Source organism: Eulemur rufifrons, chromosome 6, assembly GCF_041146395.1.
Source record: "Eulemur rufifrons isolate Redbay chromosome 6, OSU_ERuf_1, whole genome shotgun sequence".
Lineage (NCBI taxonomy): Eukaryota > Metazoa > Chordata > Mammalia > Primates > Lemuridae > Eulemur > Eulemur rufifrons.
The window spans coordinates 35,141,576-35,161,375 of record NC_090988.1 but is presented as its reverse complement, the minus strand read 5'-3'; the positions used below and the strand labels follow the sequence as shown (position 1 = coordinate 35,161,375).

The following is a 19,800-nucleotide window of genomic DNA, read 5'->3' as shown; positions in this document are numbered from 1 at the left end:
TTGGGTCTCCCAAACAAATTTCTGTATGATGGGGGAGAAGAACACTATCCCAGCTCCCAGAGCTTCCTGGAAACTTCCTCACCATGGACCCAGGCCAGGTATAAGAGGGAGCCAGAAAGCAGCACCCTATGGGCCTGGCAGGAGGATGCCCTTTCCCGAGAGTTCATTTTCAGGCTCCTTCGGAGGATGAGTTAGACCCAGAACCATCCTCTCTCTCCTTTGGGCTTTTTCAGTACTTTGGGTGGCCATTTCCTGTTGCTGACTTTCATTAGGGCTGGCTTAGGTAAACTGGAGACGTGCTGTAAGCAGACACAGAACTCAGGAGGCACAGAAAGGGAAGCCTGCAGGCTGAGGGCAGGGTTCCACCTTCTACCCCACAGGCCACTGGCCCAGCAGCCTCGAGGGAATCCTGCATGGGCAGCCAGTCACCTGACCAGGACCGGCACCAAGAATCAATGATTCAGGGGATACTCCTCTGGGATGGGGTGTGTCTGCGCCTCTGAGGAAGAATGTCCAGCCAGAAACTTAATCAGAACTTTCAGGTTTGATATCCTGTCACCAGGAGTGGCTGAAGACAAGGTACTTCCTAGGATGTTATCTGTGTAAATAGCTGCTTTGTGCCTGCCCACTTTAATGAATGCGCTAAGTGAGCACTACTTGATTGGAGTGCTTCTGAAAGGAAGCTACATGGGGCCCAGGGCTGAGGCAATCTATAGGAAATCATGGAAGAGGCCTTCTAGAAACATTCCCTCACTTGTTTCTCTCTCATATTTTCCAAAAATCTTGTTTTTGACTGAGGGGACACTCAGGGAACTTGCTCTGTGTTACAGATCACCATTTATGTTCTCGTAAGCCAAGGAGAAGGGGCCACTTCAAAGTGGGGGAAGTGAAATGGGGCAAGAGGAAAAGGCTTTGATAAAGGTCAGCTAGGCTGATAAACACTTTCAGGCTGAAAAATGGCTCGTGGGGTCAAATCAGAGCTCATTAGCCAAAGCAAGAGGACCCATGGGATGGGGCCTTCCTCTGTGGCTCAGATCTTGCCAGCCTGTAGCCCCTTCTTTTAGACACTGTGAACCCCAGAGAGCCTCTGGAAAACTCAGGCTTCTTGCCAGTTAAGGAATACCCTATAAGTGGAGGAAAACCCATGAATGGGCACCAGTGGAACCAGATGAGTAAGAGTCTAAAACCAAACAACACACCCAATGGCCTTCGAGGTAGTCAGGTGAGGTCTTGGACTTTTTCCCTGCCGTCCGTTCTCCAATAGGCCAAGGCAACCTCGACCCTCACAAAAGGCCCCAGGACCACAGCCATAACCATGAGAAAGCCAGGTGCTTACCGCAATCAGGGCTGAGTTCCTCTGGTCCCCTGGGGTTGAAGCTGGTGGCTGCTGCTCTCCGTTTATCCCACCACCGCCACCAGTACTGCTACTGTTCAGCAGGTGCTGCTGGTGGTGATGGTGATAGTCTGGTGGGGGCGGCGGGGCTGCTGCTGTTGCTGCTTGGGAGGCCCCAGAAGGGGCAGCAGGGGGCGGTGCAGGGGCTGCAGTGGTGGCAGCAGTGGCAGTGGCCTTGGTGTGTTTGCCAGCCTTCCTTGCCCCCTGGCCATGCTGGACAAGGCTCAGGAGCTGCAAGGTGCTCTCTCTTTCCCGGTCTGAGCTCTCGGCCCTACCACGTTCATAGCGTCCTTCACAGTTCAGGTGGTGTTGGCGGCAGACGGCGATCCGAGCCCGGAGGCGCTCCACGATAGCACTGTGCACTCTCGGGGTGACTGAGCCCCCTCCAAGGAGCCCCGCCCCAGAGGCCCCCCCTAGCCCTCCTGCGGGGGCCTGCGGGGGCGCTGTGTCCCCCATTTTAGTGGACACAATGATTGCTGCCTCTGGGATGGTTAGGTGGAAAGAGGCTACTGCTGGCTATTGCAGGCAAATCTGTTTTTGACAATGTGAGCTCAGTGTTCAGGGCCACATGAATAGAGGTCTTCAGAGGTTGGGGGGAGCAGTGGAGAAGGTGTGGGGGAGGGGAGTTAGCAAAAAGAGGGTGGGGAGAAAGAATAGAAACCAATTGGAGAGGATAAGTTGGAAACAAACCCTGATCAACTTACTCTAATTGCATTTGACAGCTCTGGAGAAGTTGGACAGAGTTGGTGGATTTTTTCCCTCACCAAGCTGACAAGAGCCACTAGGTACTTTGTAAACACACGAACTGGGGGTTAGATCAAGAATTCAGGGGTTGTCCAACAAGAGACAGAAACGCACAGCGAAAAGAACTAAGAGAGGTATTAGCAGAGAGCTGGACTCTCCCTCACCTAGTTGTTTCAGAAAATTCTTTATGGGGATGTTTCTGCAGAGAAGCACATTTCTACCATGGTCTATGTAACCGGCAGCCTTTACTTTTCCTCAGGTTAAAAAAAAAAAACCCCAAACAGTGCCGTTTCAGGTTTTTGAAGTCAATGTTCAAAATGTGCAAAAATCAAGGAAGACTGTCTTTTGGCTTTTAATTTGTCCTCCCTTTCCCTTCTCCGGTGTTTTCTCCTCTTTGGGGTACTGTAGGATGTTGTCTTCTCCCCAAAGAGGGAGACAGCTTTTCAATTGTTAACAATTTCAGTAATTGGACTTTTGGACCATGCTTTTTCTCTTCAACGAATCCAATCACCGGTAAAAATCCTCAGCCCGTCTAAGGTTTCCTAGCCTTAAATGAAAGCAATCTCAAGTCGCTAGCCACTGAGAGAGATCCTTCAACACATTTTTTCTTTCCCGCTTACGTTCCTATTCCTCTCCCCCGGCTCTATTCTAATACAGTATCAAGAGAGACAAACTCTTCCGAGAGTAATTTACAAACGATGGTCAAACTTACAAACTTCCAGCAAATTGCACCGAGTCATGTCCAGCCACTTTTCTGTCCACTTTTGTACATTCCATCCCCGGCCAGTGGATCTGCGGGTCTGGACTCTCAATAAGCAATGTGGTTCTATCGCTTGTATTTGCTCCGCTTTATAGATGGAAAAAAAAAAAAAAAAGTAGCTTGTATTTTCCTTTCTCTTTCTCGTCTGTTGTTAGCCGCTTTGCTGACACTGGCTCCCGCCCGGAGTCACGGCGATACACAGGCTTTCATTGTGCTCCGATAGGAGAGGGAGAGAAAGAGAGAGAGTGAGACAGAGAGGGAGAAAGAGAGAGCCAGCAAGCTGCAGATGGGGGGGCGGGGGGGCGGGGGGAGGGCGGGAGAGCGCGTTCGAGGCTCCCTGGTGGAAGGCTGGTGCCACTGCGCGAGTGAGTAATCGCAGCCAGGCACCGGGGAAAGGGGAACGCAGAGGGCCTCCCAGTGGCTGAAGAGGTAAATCCCAAAGCCTGCGAATCTCAGCAGCCCTCGCTCCGCTCGGCCTCGGACTTGGCTGGGGGGGAAGGCTGGGGAAATTCCCCAACCTCTACACAACCACTGCACCAGCTCTAAATGTTTAAGAAATTCCGGGGGCCGGGAATGTGTTTTCCCCTTCAGACCTACATTACGCCCCCCTGAGGATATCATTTTCATTTTTCAATATGTTGTAAATGACACCACTGAGCACCCTAGCGAGAGCTGGGTGAGCACTGAGGAAATGTTCATTAATAAAGAAGATGGTGAATGCATGTTGGGGGCGGGGGCGTGTGTGGAGAGGAGGGGAAATCACATTGTTAGCTCCTAAAGGGCAGGCAGGTGTGGTGTCTACCCACCTGCCTGCCCTTTGTGTGTCTCTGGGTAAGTGAATCTGGGTGATCACAAGCAAATCAGTAGGGATAAATAAAATATTTTATGAGGATGATAAAATTACCAATACCAGTTGTAGGAAAAGAGGTTTTTCTTTGAAAATGCAGGATTGCCTATGACAAACCAAATACAAGATCTGAAGTCCCCAAAGCTATCTAGTGAGCATATACGATGAGAAAAAGCAGTATGTAGCGGTTGAATTTCAAGAAGTTTAATAGCACAAACCAAAACAGCTCTCTTACACAGACCATTGTCCCCTCATCTTCAGATGATCTTACTTTGAAAATATTAAACCTTATAGTGAATTCTGCTTGTCATTATCAATTATGAAAAATTAACTAAGGTGAGCACAATATTGGAACAGTCAGGACCAAAAATATTCAGGGTGACCTAACTTGGAAGTCATTTGGATTTGAGGTCTCAAGCAATGGACCTTCATTAATTTAAATGAACTTTGGCATTTCAGTAACATGGCTCTTGCTTCAAACTGAGCTAAGGAAAGAAATGTATGGGCAAAATCAATGCAAATATTTCAAGACTGGATTTATTTACAACTCAGTTCCCTATAGGTTGGCTTACTTTAGTCCATTTTATTTTTCACAAATCCTGGAATGTTAGCTTGGAAATGGGAACAAGTACACTCTGATGGAATACAATTTTTAAACTTTTCATTGGAACATACTTCTGTCTGTCCCTTCCAAGGCTGTTAGTTCCTCATTACTCATGAGAAGAAAAGCAGAAATATATCTTTGTTATATAAATAAAATTTTAATGGTGAACTCTGTCATGAAGTATTTAAAAAAATGAAAGAGTTTAAATAATTTCATATTTGATTCTTAAAAACTCGTGTTTATTAGACAATCTCTTTTTCTGCTACTATGGGTGTTTTACATTTGGCAGTCATACCTGATAAAAGAGAAAAAAGTGTAATATTTAAATTTAAAACTTAATGTTCACTCCATAGCACTGCAGTACATAGATTTTGATTAATAAATGGAATCATTAGTCAAATCAGCTGTTCCTAAATGATATAATAAACTTTGATTTCTCTGCTAGACATGGGCATATTTAAAAACTTGTGAAGCAGGAATTTAATAAATTTTCATACTATATTCCAATGGTGTAGGACACTTCTTTGGAGTGTCTTTTGTACACATTTACCCATATAAAATCATTTTATTTCAAGGTGACATCATTATCATCAAAATCCTCATTTCCATTCACATCAGTTACTATTTAAAAAAATCACTGTTTCAGGTGCAGCATTTCACATATATGATCTCCTTCAATCTATGAACAATCCTGAGAGAGGTATTATTAACCCCATTTATAAATGAGGAAACTGAGTCTCATCAAAATTAAACTATGTGTCCCAGTTTAAATAACCAGAAAGTAAGAGACCAAGATTCCAACTCGAGAATGACTTCAAACCTCTCTTAACCACTGATCTTGCTGCCTCAATATCAAATGTGAGAGGAGTTATAGGGAAGATAGACTATCCCCAAAGTAGCTCAAGGGCTGCAACTATCTCCAGTCAATATGCTGGAGTTTAAGCAAGTCCTATAATACCTCCAAGGAATGAGTACTACATAGAACTACTCATCTGAATATGAGAGCACACAAGTCAGGAAATATGGTCGATTGCATCCAACTGCCTTTAAAATAAACATTTATTTTGTGCGCTTGTTTTTCCTGTTTTATGGTTCTGTTCCCTCTCTCATACCCCTAAAACTTTTGTATAGCCTTATGAATTCTTACAAACATTACTTCCCTTTTACTTGTCCATTTCTGTTCTCATCTCTTCTATCCATAGCTACCTAACACTAAAGCACTATAGTAATAAATGCCTGGATATAAAAATTTCAGTCATATGAGATGACATGTGAGATTTATAAGCTTAAAAACTATTTTTGTTATAATAGAATCAATATTGATAATACATCATAATTGTAAAGATTAATTCTATTTTTACAATATTATTTTGTTATAAACTATTAATGTTTGATTTTGGTCCCCTAATCTATGCTAATTCTCATTTCCTAACAGCCTGTCTCTTTGCCATTCTTTTGGTGTTACCATGTACCTTAAAAAGCCTCTTGTATTATCTAAATACCCAGTGAAGTAACATGCTTGGCTGCAGTGATCTCAGACATCAGAAACATTAACCTATAACCATCAGTTCATGGTCAACAGTCAGCTGTTCCAACAGGAAAAACGCTTCAGACCAAGAAGATGCCTGGCCTATGAACTGGACCAGCTACCATCATAAGTCCCTGGAATTATTAGTGCCTTAATTTTACAAGTTAACTGTATGCTATTAAAAATAATAGATAAATCAATTTTTAAAACTTTCTGGTTGGAACTATTTCACTGTTCACCTATCTCAGGCTTGTCCGTAGTGTCATGTATGAGAAGTACTTTAGAAATCATTCTCTTGCATTTCCTCTGGCCTTCCTTATTATAAATCATTCATGATCCTTTACCCTTCCACTTTGACTGTCACTTCTCCTCTAACTCTGCTTGTTTTTGGACACTGTCCCCTTCATCCTCACCTTTCAACTATGGCTTCATTTTTATTCCCTGGAATTTAGTTAAGGATTATTTTGCCACGTGCTGGAGAAATTCAAATTAGAGTATGGATATGTGGCTGAAATTTCTATTTTACACTTTTGAAAAAGGTATACCCTACTTATTAAACATCAGCATTCTTACCATTTGGTGAGTTTTTTCTATTTAGTTTGTTTATAATAATAATATAGATAATTTCAGGAAATGAATTGAAGAAAACTAATCTCCATGTAAAAACTTAATGTAGCTTTTCATGTATACACATACACTGAGGTCCATGCCATGAATCACATAATAGATGAAGTCAAGTTCAACCAACAATTCTAGTAAGAAAAAAATATCTAAAATTCCACAGTAGAATGGATCCTACTAAAATACCACTTTTAAGAAATAAAAATATAGAATAGACAGGTTCATTTGTTCACTCTACAATTGTTTTACTTTATTATTTTATGGGAGAATTGAGGTGTGCAAAGCAACGCAGGTACCAAAATATGCTTTTAAAGTGTTTTTGGCTGACTTTGTCTTTCTGAGATATTCTGACCCTAACACATATACTTATATGGGAAAAGTTATGGATAAAAATAAATAAAATACATCTTACTCATTAATATCTACAAAAAATTGAATAGAAAAAAGAATATTATAAGACATAAAAATAAATATCATGAAATTATTCTTGAATGTGAGAGTTGAAAGACTCTAGAGGCCTGAAATCTATTTGAAAGGGAAACTTTAGAAAAGGAAAAATACACTCTGTACTTGGAATAAATAAGCTATGCTCTGATTGTGAGGCAAGGGGATTGGACTGAATGATACATTGAGTCTTCTTCCATGGCCCAGTGATTTAGATGATAGTATTCAAAAATATATTAGTAAAGATCACGTAATACTGCAAAAAAATAATAAACAGACTTGGAAAGGGATACAGCAACAAATACACATAGATGTTAATCTAAATACATTTTTAAAATACAACATATATCTATTAAACGGACAAGACATGAACAGCTCATTCACTTGACAGTCATGTGTTATAAAGGCATTGTTATGTAACTTTAAAATACATTTACAGATTTAAAAATTATTAATCCTATGTTTTCTATGTACATCAGATAAAAGTTTTATTAGACTGTAGAGTGCCATGTCATGGGAATTAAGATGAACATATGTTTTATACAAGATATTCTGCCATGAAGATGTACATAAAATTTATAAATTTGTCACATGATATAGAGAAACAAGATTCAGGATCTTCACATTTACAAGAATTTATAAAATCTTCTCTGAAGGAAATGTGTTACAATTCAGTCAAACTTCTCATCTTGAAAGTAATCCGCAAAATTGAGATATTCTTCAAGTTGACCGTATTTCTGCATATATAATAAAAAAGCTAGTTATTTTACTCAAAGCAATGAAGATAAGCTAGGCCTTTTCAAACTATAGACACAAACAGGAACAAGTTCATTTCATGTAATCAGAACAAAAATCTTTTTATTATAAATAGGAACTCAATTTCAAATAAGCATTTCTAACTCACAGAAAGCATTGGCAAGAGATCAAACTGAATATTATTACTAATTTCATAACTGTCTTGTAAGTTATAATTTTTCTATTATACTTAAAGTAGAAATGCAATAACTTCAATAACTTAATTCAACAAAAATTTGTTTAACATATATATAAAATACTCTGCTAATCACTGTCTAGGTACAAAATTTTAAAAAGATACTTTCCCTGACCCTAAAGAGAACAGAATTCAATAGTAATATACCAATGGCAATCAGTAATAAGTGCCATAATAAAGAGGTATGGACACTATTAAGAGGGTTTGTAAGAGGGGACATGGTTAACTGAGGTGACCAGAAAAGAGTGGCATTTAGGCTGTCCTGGGAAAAAGATTTGGTAGGCAAAGAGCTGGTGGTGAGAGTTTTCTGTAAGAGACAACAGTCCATCCAACAGTGACATGACAAGAAAGCATGGGGCCTGGCTACAATCTGAGGTTTTGTAGAGGAACAGAAAGAGGTAAGACTGAACCAAAGGGATTGAGGTCAGAGAATAAAAAGTATTAAATGCTAGGTTAAGGAGTTTTACAATAATTTGATAGGCAATGGAAAGCTGCTAAAGGTTTTAGAGCAGGAGACTGACCTATTCTGGGGTGCATTTTAAGAAAATTGGTAAAATAGCCATTCTAGAATGGTTTGGCAACTAGTCATGCGTCTATGGTAACAAATTAAGAAATGAGGGCCTAAATTTGAGTGATAGCAATGAAGATGGAGAGTAAAGAACAGGGTAGAACAAGTTAAGAGAGGAGTCAAGATGATTTAGAGGGTTGAGAGTTGACAGAGTAGAAGCATAATGAATGGCAGGGCTACTTCACAGGCAGTTGAGGGAGGAAAAGAGATACATAATTTCAAACCGCTTACTTCAGTTGAGGAGATTAAATGATCTAATGGTTTCTTGACTCTGTTTATGAACTCTCTTTCTATCCTTAATGAGATGAGAAAGGATCTTGATGATCCTGACTTTTACGGTGATAGGGACAACAGAAGGGAATGTGAAGAATGCATTTTCCTTCTAGACAAGGCCATGAAACCCTTTTATATCCCCAAGATATCTGGATCACTTTCTCAGGAAAGAATGAAGAACATAACAGAAGGGGAAATAATCTATGGACTAATTAGGGATTTTCTTGGTCTAGTACTCAGATTTGATTAGATATAAATAAAGTATTCTAGAAACTTATACTTAAAAAATGTGGCTTTTTTATGCTTTTTATGTTATTTTTCTTTATATCCTTTTTTCTCTATTATTTATTAAATTTCTTTTTGAAAAATTAAAATCTATCTCAGCTGTACTAAGATAGAAAGGAAAACCTCTCCTCACTTTCATTTGCAAAGTACAGCTAACATTAATTGATCACTTACTAATTGCTAGGTCTTATACTAAATGCTTAAAATGTGTTACACATTTAATCTCTGCAATCAAAACTCTAATTATCATTATTGTTTTAGTTCCTACTTTACAAATTAGAAAACTTAGGCTTAGAGAAATAAAGTAACTTGCCCCCAAATTCTACTGCTAGTAAGTGGCAGAAAAAATATTTAAATCTATACTTTTAACCATTATAGTATGCTGTTTCTGAGATTTAAAGGGTAGGACAGGGATGTAGCTGTGGTAAGAAAAAAGAAAAACCTCGAAAGGGAAAGTGAAACTTAGAATTCAGTATTACTCTGTCATGTTCTCCACCTAATGATGCTGCTCCCATAGTTCTTCTTTACTAAAAATTTGGAGAGGCTGGGTCTTATCTGAATAATGAAGATTATTCTCTTGTAATGAAAGATTGCCCTACTTATGGAAACAGCTGGAACTGCAGGAATGAAGTGTGGGGAAAACGTCAGAACATAAAAGGAGTTTGGAGTTTTCTACTCAGAAGTAGCAACTAGTCCTGCAGAAAGGAATTGATTTGCCAAGGAAACTGTGAGAACTGAGGACAGACTCTGGTGTAACAGGTACTTTTAATCAGTGGTCCTCAATCTTTAATTTACTTAGGAATCACCCAATTTTTAAAATATCTGTTGTTTAATACCTCCAAGGATTGTCATTCAATAGGTCAGAAGTGAGGCCAGGGATTATACATTTTCCACAAATTCTAGGTGATTCTGACACAGTTAGTTTAGGACCATGTTTTGAGAAACATCAGTTTAAGGGGTGGGAAAAAAAGGGAAAGAAAAAAGTTAAAAAGAGAGGAAAAGGAACAGAAGAAATAAGAATAGTTTAAGGAAGGGGAGGCATATCCAATTATAATTTTAAATTCTTATTTATGTAACAATATTTATGTAACATGTTTAAAATTTACTTTAAATACAACTGTCACTTGTAACAGTTTTATAGTTGTATTTAAAGTATAAATGGACACTTTAATTAATTCTGTTGACATACTTTCTTCACTTCCTATTGTTCAGGTATCCACCACCCCAACCCAACAATACTATCTTCAATTGTCCAAGAAACCCCATCATCATATGCACTTTCTTCTTAATGAAAAAATATTTGTTAGAATTTTTCATATTCTATTTTGTTCATATTATAGTATTTTCTTTAATTCTTCTTCAGAATATGTATATTTTATTATTTTTATTATACATTTTGGTTTTATTATAATTTTTCTATCTTTTTTTTTTCTTATACTTGAGTTGCTCCTACACTTCTTTAATATCATTAGATTAAAAATCATCCTAGTTCGACAGTTAGGACAAACAAAAAGAAGACTGAAGTCAGTTTGGTTGGCAGGTCTTTAGGAAGACATACTGAGATATCCTGAGATAATGGAAGAAAAATGGTTGGAGAAGGGGCAGGTAGGGGAAAAAGTAAGGTGTGAAACACAGGCTGGGGCAGAAAGCCAGAAACAAATAGTTTGTGCAAGGCAAAAGAAGGGGTTGCCATAATTGGGAGGTAAGAGCAGAAAGAGCCAAGGAGATGGCATTCAAGTAGCACTGAGCCCCAGGCATTCTAAAGGGTTAGAGTTATCTGTGACCAGGAGACTGCAGCCAAAGAAGGCACACAAAGCACATGCAGTGCTATCACTCAAAGGCACAAAGAGACAGGAAGAGGCAGAAGGTGGAAAATATACAGCACTTGACAAACTTTGAAATTTCATCACAACACAAAAAGCTGCAAATAGGTTTATAAACTTCTGTGGTTTCTAGGAAATATTTTGAGAAAATCTTTGGACAATTTTTTTTTTTAATGGAGGGATCTCAACAACTTTAGAAAATTAAGCTTTTTGGTATTTTTATGTGAAAAAAATGGTCACACTGTCCTAAACACAATGCATGATCTTGAAATGCCTTCAATGCCTAATGCTAGGTGTTATTCTTTATACATAATATGACACTTGGCTTTCTTTTCCTGAGAGTATTTTTCTTATTCCAGCTCCCTTCTGCTGTCCTAGACCTTGTTAAGCTTTCTATAAGGTATATGATTTGGAAATGCCGTTTGTTTTTTCTGCAAGGAGTTTAATGTTCTTCCCCATATATGCTATTAGGATATAATATATGTAATACATGAACAGTGATTCTTCTACACCTAGTATACAATTCTTCACAAATGTGGCATCCCAACAGGTTTTATCATTCCACTAGAGGGCTGGCAACACTTAAAGGCATCGATAAAAGCACTTAAGAATCTAATGTTGTCTGGAAAATGAAGACGGGCATTACTGGGTAAGTGACAGCTCTCCCCTAAGACAAATGGAAAAGCACAGAGAAGGATGGTTGGGGGGAAGCATTTAGAGCAGGAGAAGTAGAAGCAAAGTAAAAGATAAAAAGCTGAAGAGAGTAAAATGAGAGGAAGAAGACTTAAGGATCAAGATGTGGGGGCAGTCAAGATCACTGGGTGGTGGTTTGCGGTGGGGATAATTGTTAAAAGAGAACCCAATTATGATGTCATTCTCTAGAATGGGAGACCTACACTAAACATGACGTGTCCTAAGAAGTTCCTATTTTCTTGTTCTCTTTTTCTTTCCCTCTGCTCATAAGTCTGTGTTCTAAGCTCTCTTGCCTTATTTTTTATTTTTCTCTTTTACAAATTTCCCTGTGATATAACCCAGGCAATGGATTTCAAGTCAGGCTTTTTTCTTTTCTTTTCAAGATTAAATATATTATTTATCTGAGTTGTCTGAAAATCTACTATTTGTTCTCTCTTACACATTCATGTAACTAGACTTGCTTTAGAAGATTGCAATCATATTAGCATTCTTTCCATGGACCATAAACAATTCTAAAAGCTCTGTGAGCAGACCAGAGCTTATGAGCTGCCAGCAGATCTTCGGGAATCCAGTGCACTCTTCAAAACCCCCACTTTATCCCTGATATCAAATTTAGTGATCAATAGGATATGGGGGAATCAAAATCAGTGCCGTGGCCTGAAACCTCTGCATTCCCCTCGATCTTCAGTTACAGTGCTCACTGCTCAGTCCCATGTCCTCAAGAAGAGGATGTGGGTGGTATTAGAACTGGCAGCCGAGATCCTTTCCTCAGATTGGCACCAGGTGCTTCTTCACTCTCAGGTCACAAGAACTGTTCTAAAGAATAGGAAGCAGACAAGCAGAGGTGAGTCCTATACTTTGTCAAAGAAAATAAGGGGACTTAATATATATGTAAGCAATACATATGTAAAAGTGAAAGGACAGAGGTCCTTCATTAAGGAACAGTACTATTGCTTATTAAAATTTATCTGATGAACTGAGTGAATCCGTAGAACATCAGGGCATCTATTCAGGGTAGGACAATGATAAGCATGAAAGGAATGGGTGGAAGATGAGAAAATACAAAGACAGGGAGAGAAGGAGAGATTCTCTTTTAAATTTCACTGTCTTCTAATTTGTATCCTTTTGCTGATCATAATTAGGCTCCAGAATCTACAGTATGAGAAGGCTTTTATATATTCACCTTACCTCCTTAATCCAGCCACTTTCTTTTGACTGACTGAAAATTCTTTCCACTGTTTCTTTAACCTGTTCATCCTCCACTTCTTCTGTCTTTGCAATGGAGCAACATTCTTGGTACAGTTTGAATTTAAAATGTTTCAGTTTATGATAAATTCTGGTACGATCAGCACAAATTCTGCCAACCGTAAACACCTAAATCAAGAAATAAAAATTATTATCTGACATATGAAGTGAAAATATGTAATGAATACATATAGCTTTTCTTGTTTTCAGATTTTCTTTAATAGTAGAATGTAACAAATGCATTATCAACTTTATTTAAATGTTTATACAATGATTCCTTTACCTTCCCTTACTTATACAACCAGTCAAAAATGAGCACCTATTATGTTTCAAGTATTGGGCTGGGCACTGAAGACAGATAAGTGAAAGATGTACTACCTATGTTAGGGAGCTTACAATTTGGGGAGGAAGACAAATAATTACAAGACAACATGACAAATGCTATGCCCAAGACGCTAGTGAGGAAGGGCACTTGGCCCTATCCAGAGAGGAGAAAGATCTGCAAGTAGGTGATGCTCAAAGTCTTGAGAATATAAAGGTATCCAAGTTTGAGAAGGGAGAGAGAAATGGCTTCTAAGGCACAAAGACAGACACACATGAAAGTAAGAGAAAGCATGTAAAGTATTGTTAAGTACATATTCACTGAGTTAAAAATACCTAAATTACAGTAATTTTCTAGACATAAGCAACATGTAAAACTGGAACTCTTACACTAATATTAAGTATTGGTAGTTTTTTACTAAATAATTTTTCCCAAAAAAATTATAAAATAAAAAATAACTTTATGTTTAGGCATATTTATTGCTTTCATTAAGGTATTGTATGTGAATAAGACATATTAATATTTTATTATCAGCCAGCTAAAAGAATTTTAATTTCTATGTTTAGATGAACTTCTAGGATTCTATGATTAAGAACTCTTTTGTGAAATCAAACAACCAGAGCACTTCCCTTTCAGAATGTTCTGAATGCTTACAGTTTGTTTTATAATACAAACCCACAGTCAAAATAGAAAGATAGCATCATTACACTGACCAAATTAAACGTATTTTTACCTACATATTTTCACCCACTACAGAAAATGCATCAGAAAGGGCTCTAAACATTATGATATGGTCAGTTTTATTCTCATGGAGTAACCTGAAGAAATAGGTAAACTCTTGTTAACTTATGTATTTGTGTCTGTGCCCAAGTTCACTAATTGGTTATGTCTTCATGAGTTCAATACAAGTGGTATACTTTTAATATTTATCTACCTATCTTGTGTTCTATCTAACTAAAAATTGTACTTTTTTTCCCTGAAGCCACACTGCAAGGGAACACACAGATGATGATGTTCAATAGATAAGCCAAGAGTATGTTGCCAAAAATGAATAAAAGTCATATCATGGTGATTGGCAAGAGTCAGGTTTGATGTATTTTCATATGAAAATGGTATTCTGCACATCTTACAACTTTCTTTAAATCCCCAAAAGTTTAAGAAAAGCATATTTAGATTTCTGTTCATGGTTCTATAAAAACCTTCCTGCTTTTCAGATCATTAGAAGTAATCAGGTATTATTGTACTTTGCTGGCTTATTAAAAGTAGCTTTTCCAATTCAACATTATCATAGAAGTAGTCCTAGTAGTAAATGACATTCCAATAATTCACTTGCCAATACCTCCCAGTTTGAGTAAAAAGATACCACAATAGCTGTAGTGCCACTAAGGGTATCCCGTGTGTCTCCACATCAAAGTAGATTGTGTGGGAGAAGTCTGCTGTAGCTGTTCTGGATAAAATATAGTCATAGAATAACGTGATTTGTGTTTCTATCACATTGTATTCTATCTTTCCACCAAAATAAGAGGAATTTATCTGCACAGAATTTTTAAGTTGGAACAAGAGGGAAGGAGGGATGTTTAAAAATCCTTAATTTTTTTCCTGTATGAATCATAAATATCCTTTGAAATATTAAACATTATGTTTTACTTCTTTCCATTTCTAATTCCTACCCTCCTGGCATCTACTTACCATTATATATGTCAATAAACCCCAAATTACCTTTACAATGTTCTCACACTACTTTTTTCCCAAAGCATGATCACATTTTATATGGAAGAGCCTAATTTTATATGGAACAGCATCACTGCTATAAGGCTTAATAGAAAACAGTAGATCATATAATAGGTGTAATACTCCAAGTGGACTTGTCCCGTCACCCCATCCCCATTTTAGTGTATGGTTACAGCCCATTATACTTCTTTACCATATGAATTGATATATATGGTACAATACAGCTTACACTGTAGGATTCCATTTGCATTAAGTACTAAAACAGGTAAAATTATGCTGTTAGAATGGTTTTCTTAAATGTCCAGAAACGTTTTCAGAGATTGCTTCTAATTATCTAATTGAATTTCTGTACAGTAAGGAAACTATTCTAACAAGAAAGACAGTATCAAAAAATTGCCTGAGATAGAAAAATAATAAGTGCTGTGGTGAATGTTCACAAAGCAGATAAGCAAGAAATATAAATGATTACTGGTCCACTATGCAGAGTGAGTTAGCATAGTTCTATGAATTGATAAGTATGAGAATAACTGAGTCACTTCAGTTATTTGTGTGAATCAAGTGAATGTATATATCCAAAGACTGGAAACAGAGCTAAAAACTGTCACCAAATTTTTCTAAAGCAGAAGGTGCTGAATTGCAAAAGCAGTAGAAGAATCTGATTTGTAATTTATTAGATATATCATGTGGAAGTATAAATTAACACTTTGGATAACAAACTAAGGCAAGGAAATATAATGAAACATGTATTATGCAGACTTGGTAATATCCAGTTAATTGTAGGTAGCTTTTTGAAGTATTTTTCTAGGTTCTCATTTATATGCAGAGGAGCCAGCTCCTTATGGAAGTTAAGTATGGAGAACAAGGAAACAAGATTTTCAATAACAAAGTCTGAGAAGAAGTTTGTTTTCCATTTCTAGGTTTCCAGAAACAGTGCTACAGACCAAGCCAAGGGATTCTATTTCCCCTTGGTCTGTTTTTTTGCATCTCTTCCTACCAGATCTTAAGCATTTCAAGGAGTCTAGACAGACTCTGGGCAAAACTAAAAATTAATTCAAGATTGTTTTTAGTTCTCCCTACTGCCTTTCAGATTTCACATCTTGCATTCCTCCAGGTAATTTCCTTCTCATCTATGCCCTCAAACCTCACCACAATAAGGCCTCTCACCTCAGTACCCTACCCAGCACTGCTATAACTAAAATTACTCTCTTCCATTAATTCTACTTTCCATCAAAGCATCCTTTCTTTCAAAGTAGCTAATCTTAGGTAAGTAAGGAGAAAAGTTTTATCATTAAACAATTTCACTATTAAGTGAATTCTTTTAAAGTATTATTTGCACCTTCAAAAAGAACACTAGTTAATCCCAAAGAGTCTCAATTTTATGTACCTATAAGCAGCAATATGAAATGGAGAATTAGTTTTCAAAATATTCTGAGCGTGGGTTTGGGGTTAGGCACAGTGTCTTTAATGGTCTGGATTATAAATGAGTTATTTCCCTTTCCCTTTCTTTCCTTCTTTACATACATGCATTGACACTATAGTATGTAGGATATAAAATAGATTTTAATAAGTTATTCTTCACTTTAAAGAAAAAATTACTGGAAAAAAAATTCATATTGAAGAATTTCAGTCATATTCCTATTTTTTTTTTTTTTGAGACAGAGTCTTGCTCTGTTGCCCGGGCTAGAGTGAGTGCTGTGGCGTCAGCCTTGCTCACAGCAACCTCAAACTCCTGGGCTTAAGCGATCCTACTGCCTCAGCCTCCTGAGTAGCTGGGACTACAGGCATGCGCCACCATGCCCGGCTAATTTTTTCTATATATATTTTAGTTTTCCAGATAATTTCTCTCTATTTTTAGTAGAGACAAGGTCTCACTCTTGCTCAGGCTGGTCTGGAACTCCTGACCTCGAGCGATCCACCCGCCTCGGCCTCCCAGAGTGCTAGGATTACAGGCGTGAGCCACCGTGCCCGGCCTATATTCCTTTTTATTTTTATTTTTTTCCTAGAGACATGGTCTCTCTCCATCACCCAGGCTGAAGTATAGTAGTGTGATTATAGCTCACTGCAGGCTTGAACTCCTAGGCTCAAGTGATCCTCCACCACTGAGCTTCCTGACTAGCTAGGACTACAGGCATGTGCCACCATACCCAGCTGATTTTCTTTTTAATTTTTTATAGAGACAGAGTCTCACTATGTTGCCCAGGCTGGTCTCAAACTCCTGGGCTCAAGTGATCCTCCTGCCTTGGCCTTCCAACGTGCTAGGATTATAAGCATGAGCCATTGCACCCAGCCCACATTCTCTTAACATACAAAATAACGAGGTTAATGTTTGCATATAGCTATACACACAAACACACACACACACATTCTTATATACATGCAAGGATAGCATATACACATATATTTCATAACCTTCATAATGTTATTTTAATGGTTGATCTATATTCTGTCACATAATACTGGTATATCATAGGCTATTAAATCACTCTCCTAATATTTTATTTGGATTATTTCCAATTTTTGTCTATTATAAATAATGCTTCAATGAACTTCAGGATTATGTCATTGGCTTTTATTGAATTGATCTGTACAGTATAAATTTATAGGCACTGAATATGTATAACTTTGTGATACTGGCTATATTTAGTTATTCAGTATTTTAAAAAGATGTATCATATCCTTTCTTCTTTCAGGAACCTCACTTTCTATGAACTTAATAGTTTCAGCGTAACCTTGACTGCATTGCAGTTTATCATTTGACTTGAACATACTCTGCTACTTTAAGAGTTATCAATTGGCATCTTAAGATAGTTTTAATTATATGCCTTTATATGGAGAATAAGCATTTTTCCATTGATTTGTTAACTTTTATATTTTTTCACTGTGTGACTGGTATATTAATGTTCTTTGCTTTTATTTCATGAGATCTCTTTTATTTTTTTAGATATTTGAATCAACCATTTTATATAGAATCTTTATTCCTTCACAGGAATGTCAGAGCTCTAAAAATGGTTTTCTAACTTCATTTCCTTCTTCAGGATTAGCTGTAGATAACAAAGACCATGAATGTACAGCAATATATTTGATTTATGCAACAGAAAATATTCTTTGAAGTATTAAATCATTTTTGCTAGAATTCTAGGTATCATGGATCAGTGCTTTAATAATTAGGAAATTTGCATATGACTATGTTGAGAAGAGAAATATATTTATCTCTACATATACACTTATTTATATTTATATTTTATAGTAATTTGTCAATTAGGAATGCATATACTATACAGCAGTCCCCAACCTTTCTGGCACCAAGGACTGGTTTCATGGAAGACAATTTTTTCACTGATGGGGGGGGTGGGGTGGGGTGGGGTGGAGAGGCAGGTGGAGCTCAGGCGGTGATGGGGAGTGCCAGCTGCAAATACAGATAGAGCTTTACTCACTCACCCTCCTACTGCTCCCCTCCTGCTATGGGGCCTGGTTCCTAACAGGCCACAGACTGGTACCAGTTCGCCACCCAAGGGTTGGGGACCTCAGCTATATAAGACACCTTTTGCACATTCAAAAATTGTATCATCTTTCCTTATACTCTTTTCCTTTCTTCTAGTGTTTTCTCCATTTGTGAAAATAACTGAGAGTTATTTGTGCAAGCTTATGAACTGAAAATTTCTAAATACTGAAGATTGAAATTAGAGGAAAAAAATACCTGTTTATCATGTGACATGAAATCATCTGTTTCCATGGTTCTGGTGTTATACAACTTTCCTGATAAATGCACTGAATATCTACAGTAGCGATGCAATCCACAGGCCTGGCAGGAGCAGTTTTCAGCGTTCTTCAAATGGATACTTACATTAGAATAATTTTCTACCCGCTCCTGAAAACAATTTTAAAATGTAATAAAGTTTAAAAGAGAAAAAATAACAATAAAATAAAAATCTAACCAAATTAAACTGATCTTAGGAATCACTACAGGAAGAGATATTAAGACCAAAATACCCAGGCATTTCTTATTTTAATAATGAGCACACAGTAGGTATTTGACAAGATATTTTGAAATTTAAAAAATGAATTTATACTCTTGGCTATTAAATGAAAAGAAATCAGACTAGGATAAAAATTAGTTCCATATCTCTCACATTTAGGAGTTGCTACTAAGTAGTGTTCTTGATAGATTTTAATTTACTTCTTTTCCATCTTCTCACCTCTAGTTAGTGTTATTGAAGTATTAGTTAAAAATAGGCAAGAATGAACAGTGGAAATTCAAAATAACATAAGAAAAATAATTCATTTAGGCTAGTTAAACATTGAGAAAAAAATCACATTCATTCTGCATTATATGAATTATATCATATATTCCACAAAACATTCCAGAAGTAATTCAATCTGCCTGTCACTACTTGCTATAGTCCTGTGGAAATAAACAAATTGGAACTGGAATTGCTACATGTCCAGTCTTCATATGGACAGTCTAATAGCTCAGTTGTAAATGAGTGAACAAACTAAGAAAACAGTTGGCATTCATAAATAAGCTTTATTAAGCTGTGAAATTACTTGTGCCTGAGTGTTTATGCTTATGGTCTAGGCCTGTGCTAGACACTACTATGCTAATTAATAGTATAGATTAGGTTTTACCACAATATTTGAACTGCACACGGTGAGAATATTAGCATGGTTACTAATTCACATTCACATCCTCTACCAGCCTGATGGTAAATAAGTATCCAATATACTGACAGTTTCCTGTTTTGATTGTATGATTTAAAACAACTTTTTTGGTCTACTTTTTATATTTCTCATACTTCATGGAACTTCATGAAATGTGTCACTTACAGGCTGAAACTCAGACTGAATGGACTAACCACTTTCCCTTCCTTTTTCTGTGGTACTCGTGGAAGCACATGGTGAGATGAAAGCTCTCAGCTTGATTCTCTGAC

At 37.3% G+C, this 19,800-nt stretch overlaps 2 protein-coding genes across 2 annotated transcripts in view; both read right to left on the bottom strand.

The window, feature by feature from the left end:
- Nucleotides 1-3,144, bottom strand: part of MAML2 (mastermind like transcriptional coactivator 2) — a 341,550-nt gene extending 338,406 nt beyond the window's left edge. Inside the window, exon 1 of the mRNA XM_069469038.1 lies at nucleotides 1,337-3,144. Coding sequence (XP_069325139.1) covers nucleotides 1,337-1,849 — 513 coding nt within the window. The 5' untranslated portion in view covers nucleotides 1,850-3,144. The remainder of the gene's footprint in view (nucleotides 1-1,336) is intronic.
- Nucleotides 3,145-7,612: 4,468 nt separating this feature from the next.
- CCDC82 (coiled-coil domain containing 82) overlaps nucleotides 7,613-19,800 on the bottom strand; it is a 29,112-nt gene continuing 16,924 nt past the window's right edge. The window contains exons 5-7 of the mRNA XM_069469037.1: nucleotides 18,570-18,740; nucleotides 12,763-12,948; nucleotides 7,613-7,678 (exon numbers count right to left, since the gene is read on the bottom strand). Of these exons, the coding sequence (XP_069325138.1) occupies nucleotides 7,613-7,678; nucleotides 12,763-12,948; nucleotides 18,570-18,740 (423 nt within the window). The remainder of the gene's footprint in view (nucleotides 7,679-12,762; nucleotides 12,949-18,569; nucleotides 18,741-19,800) is intronic.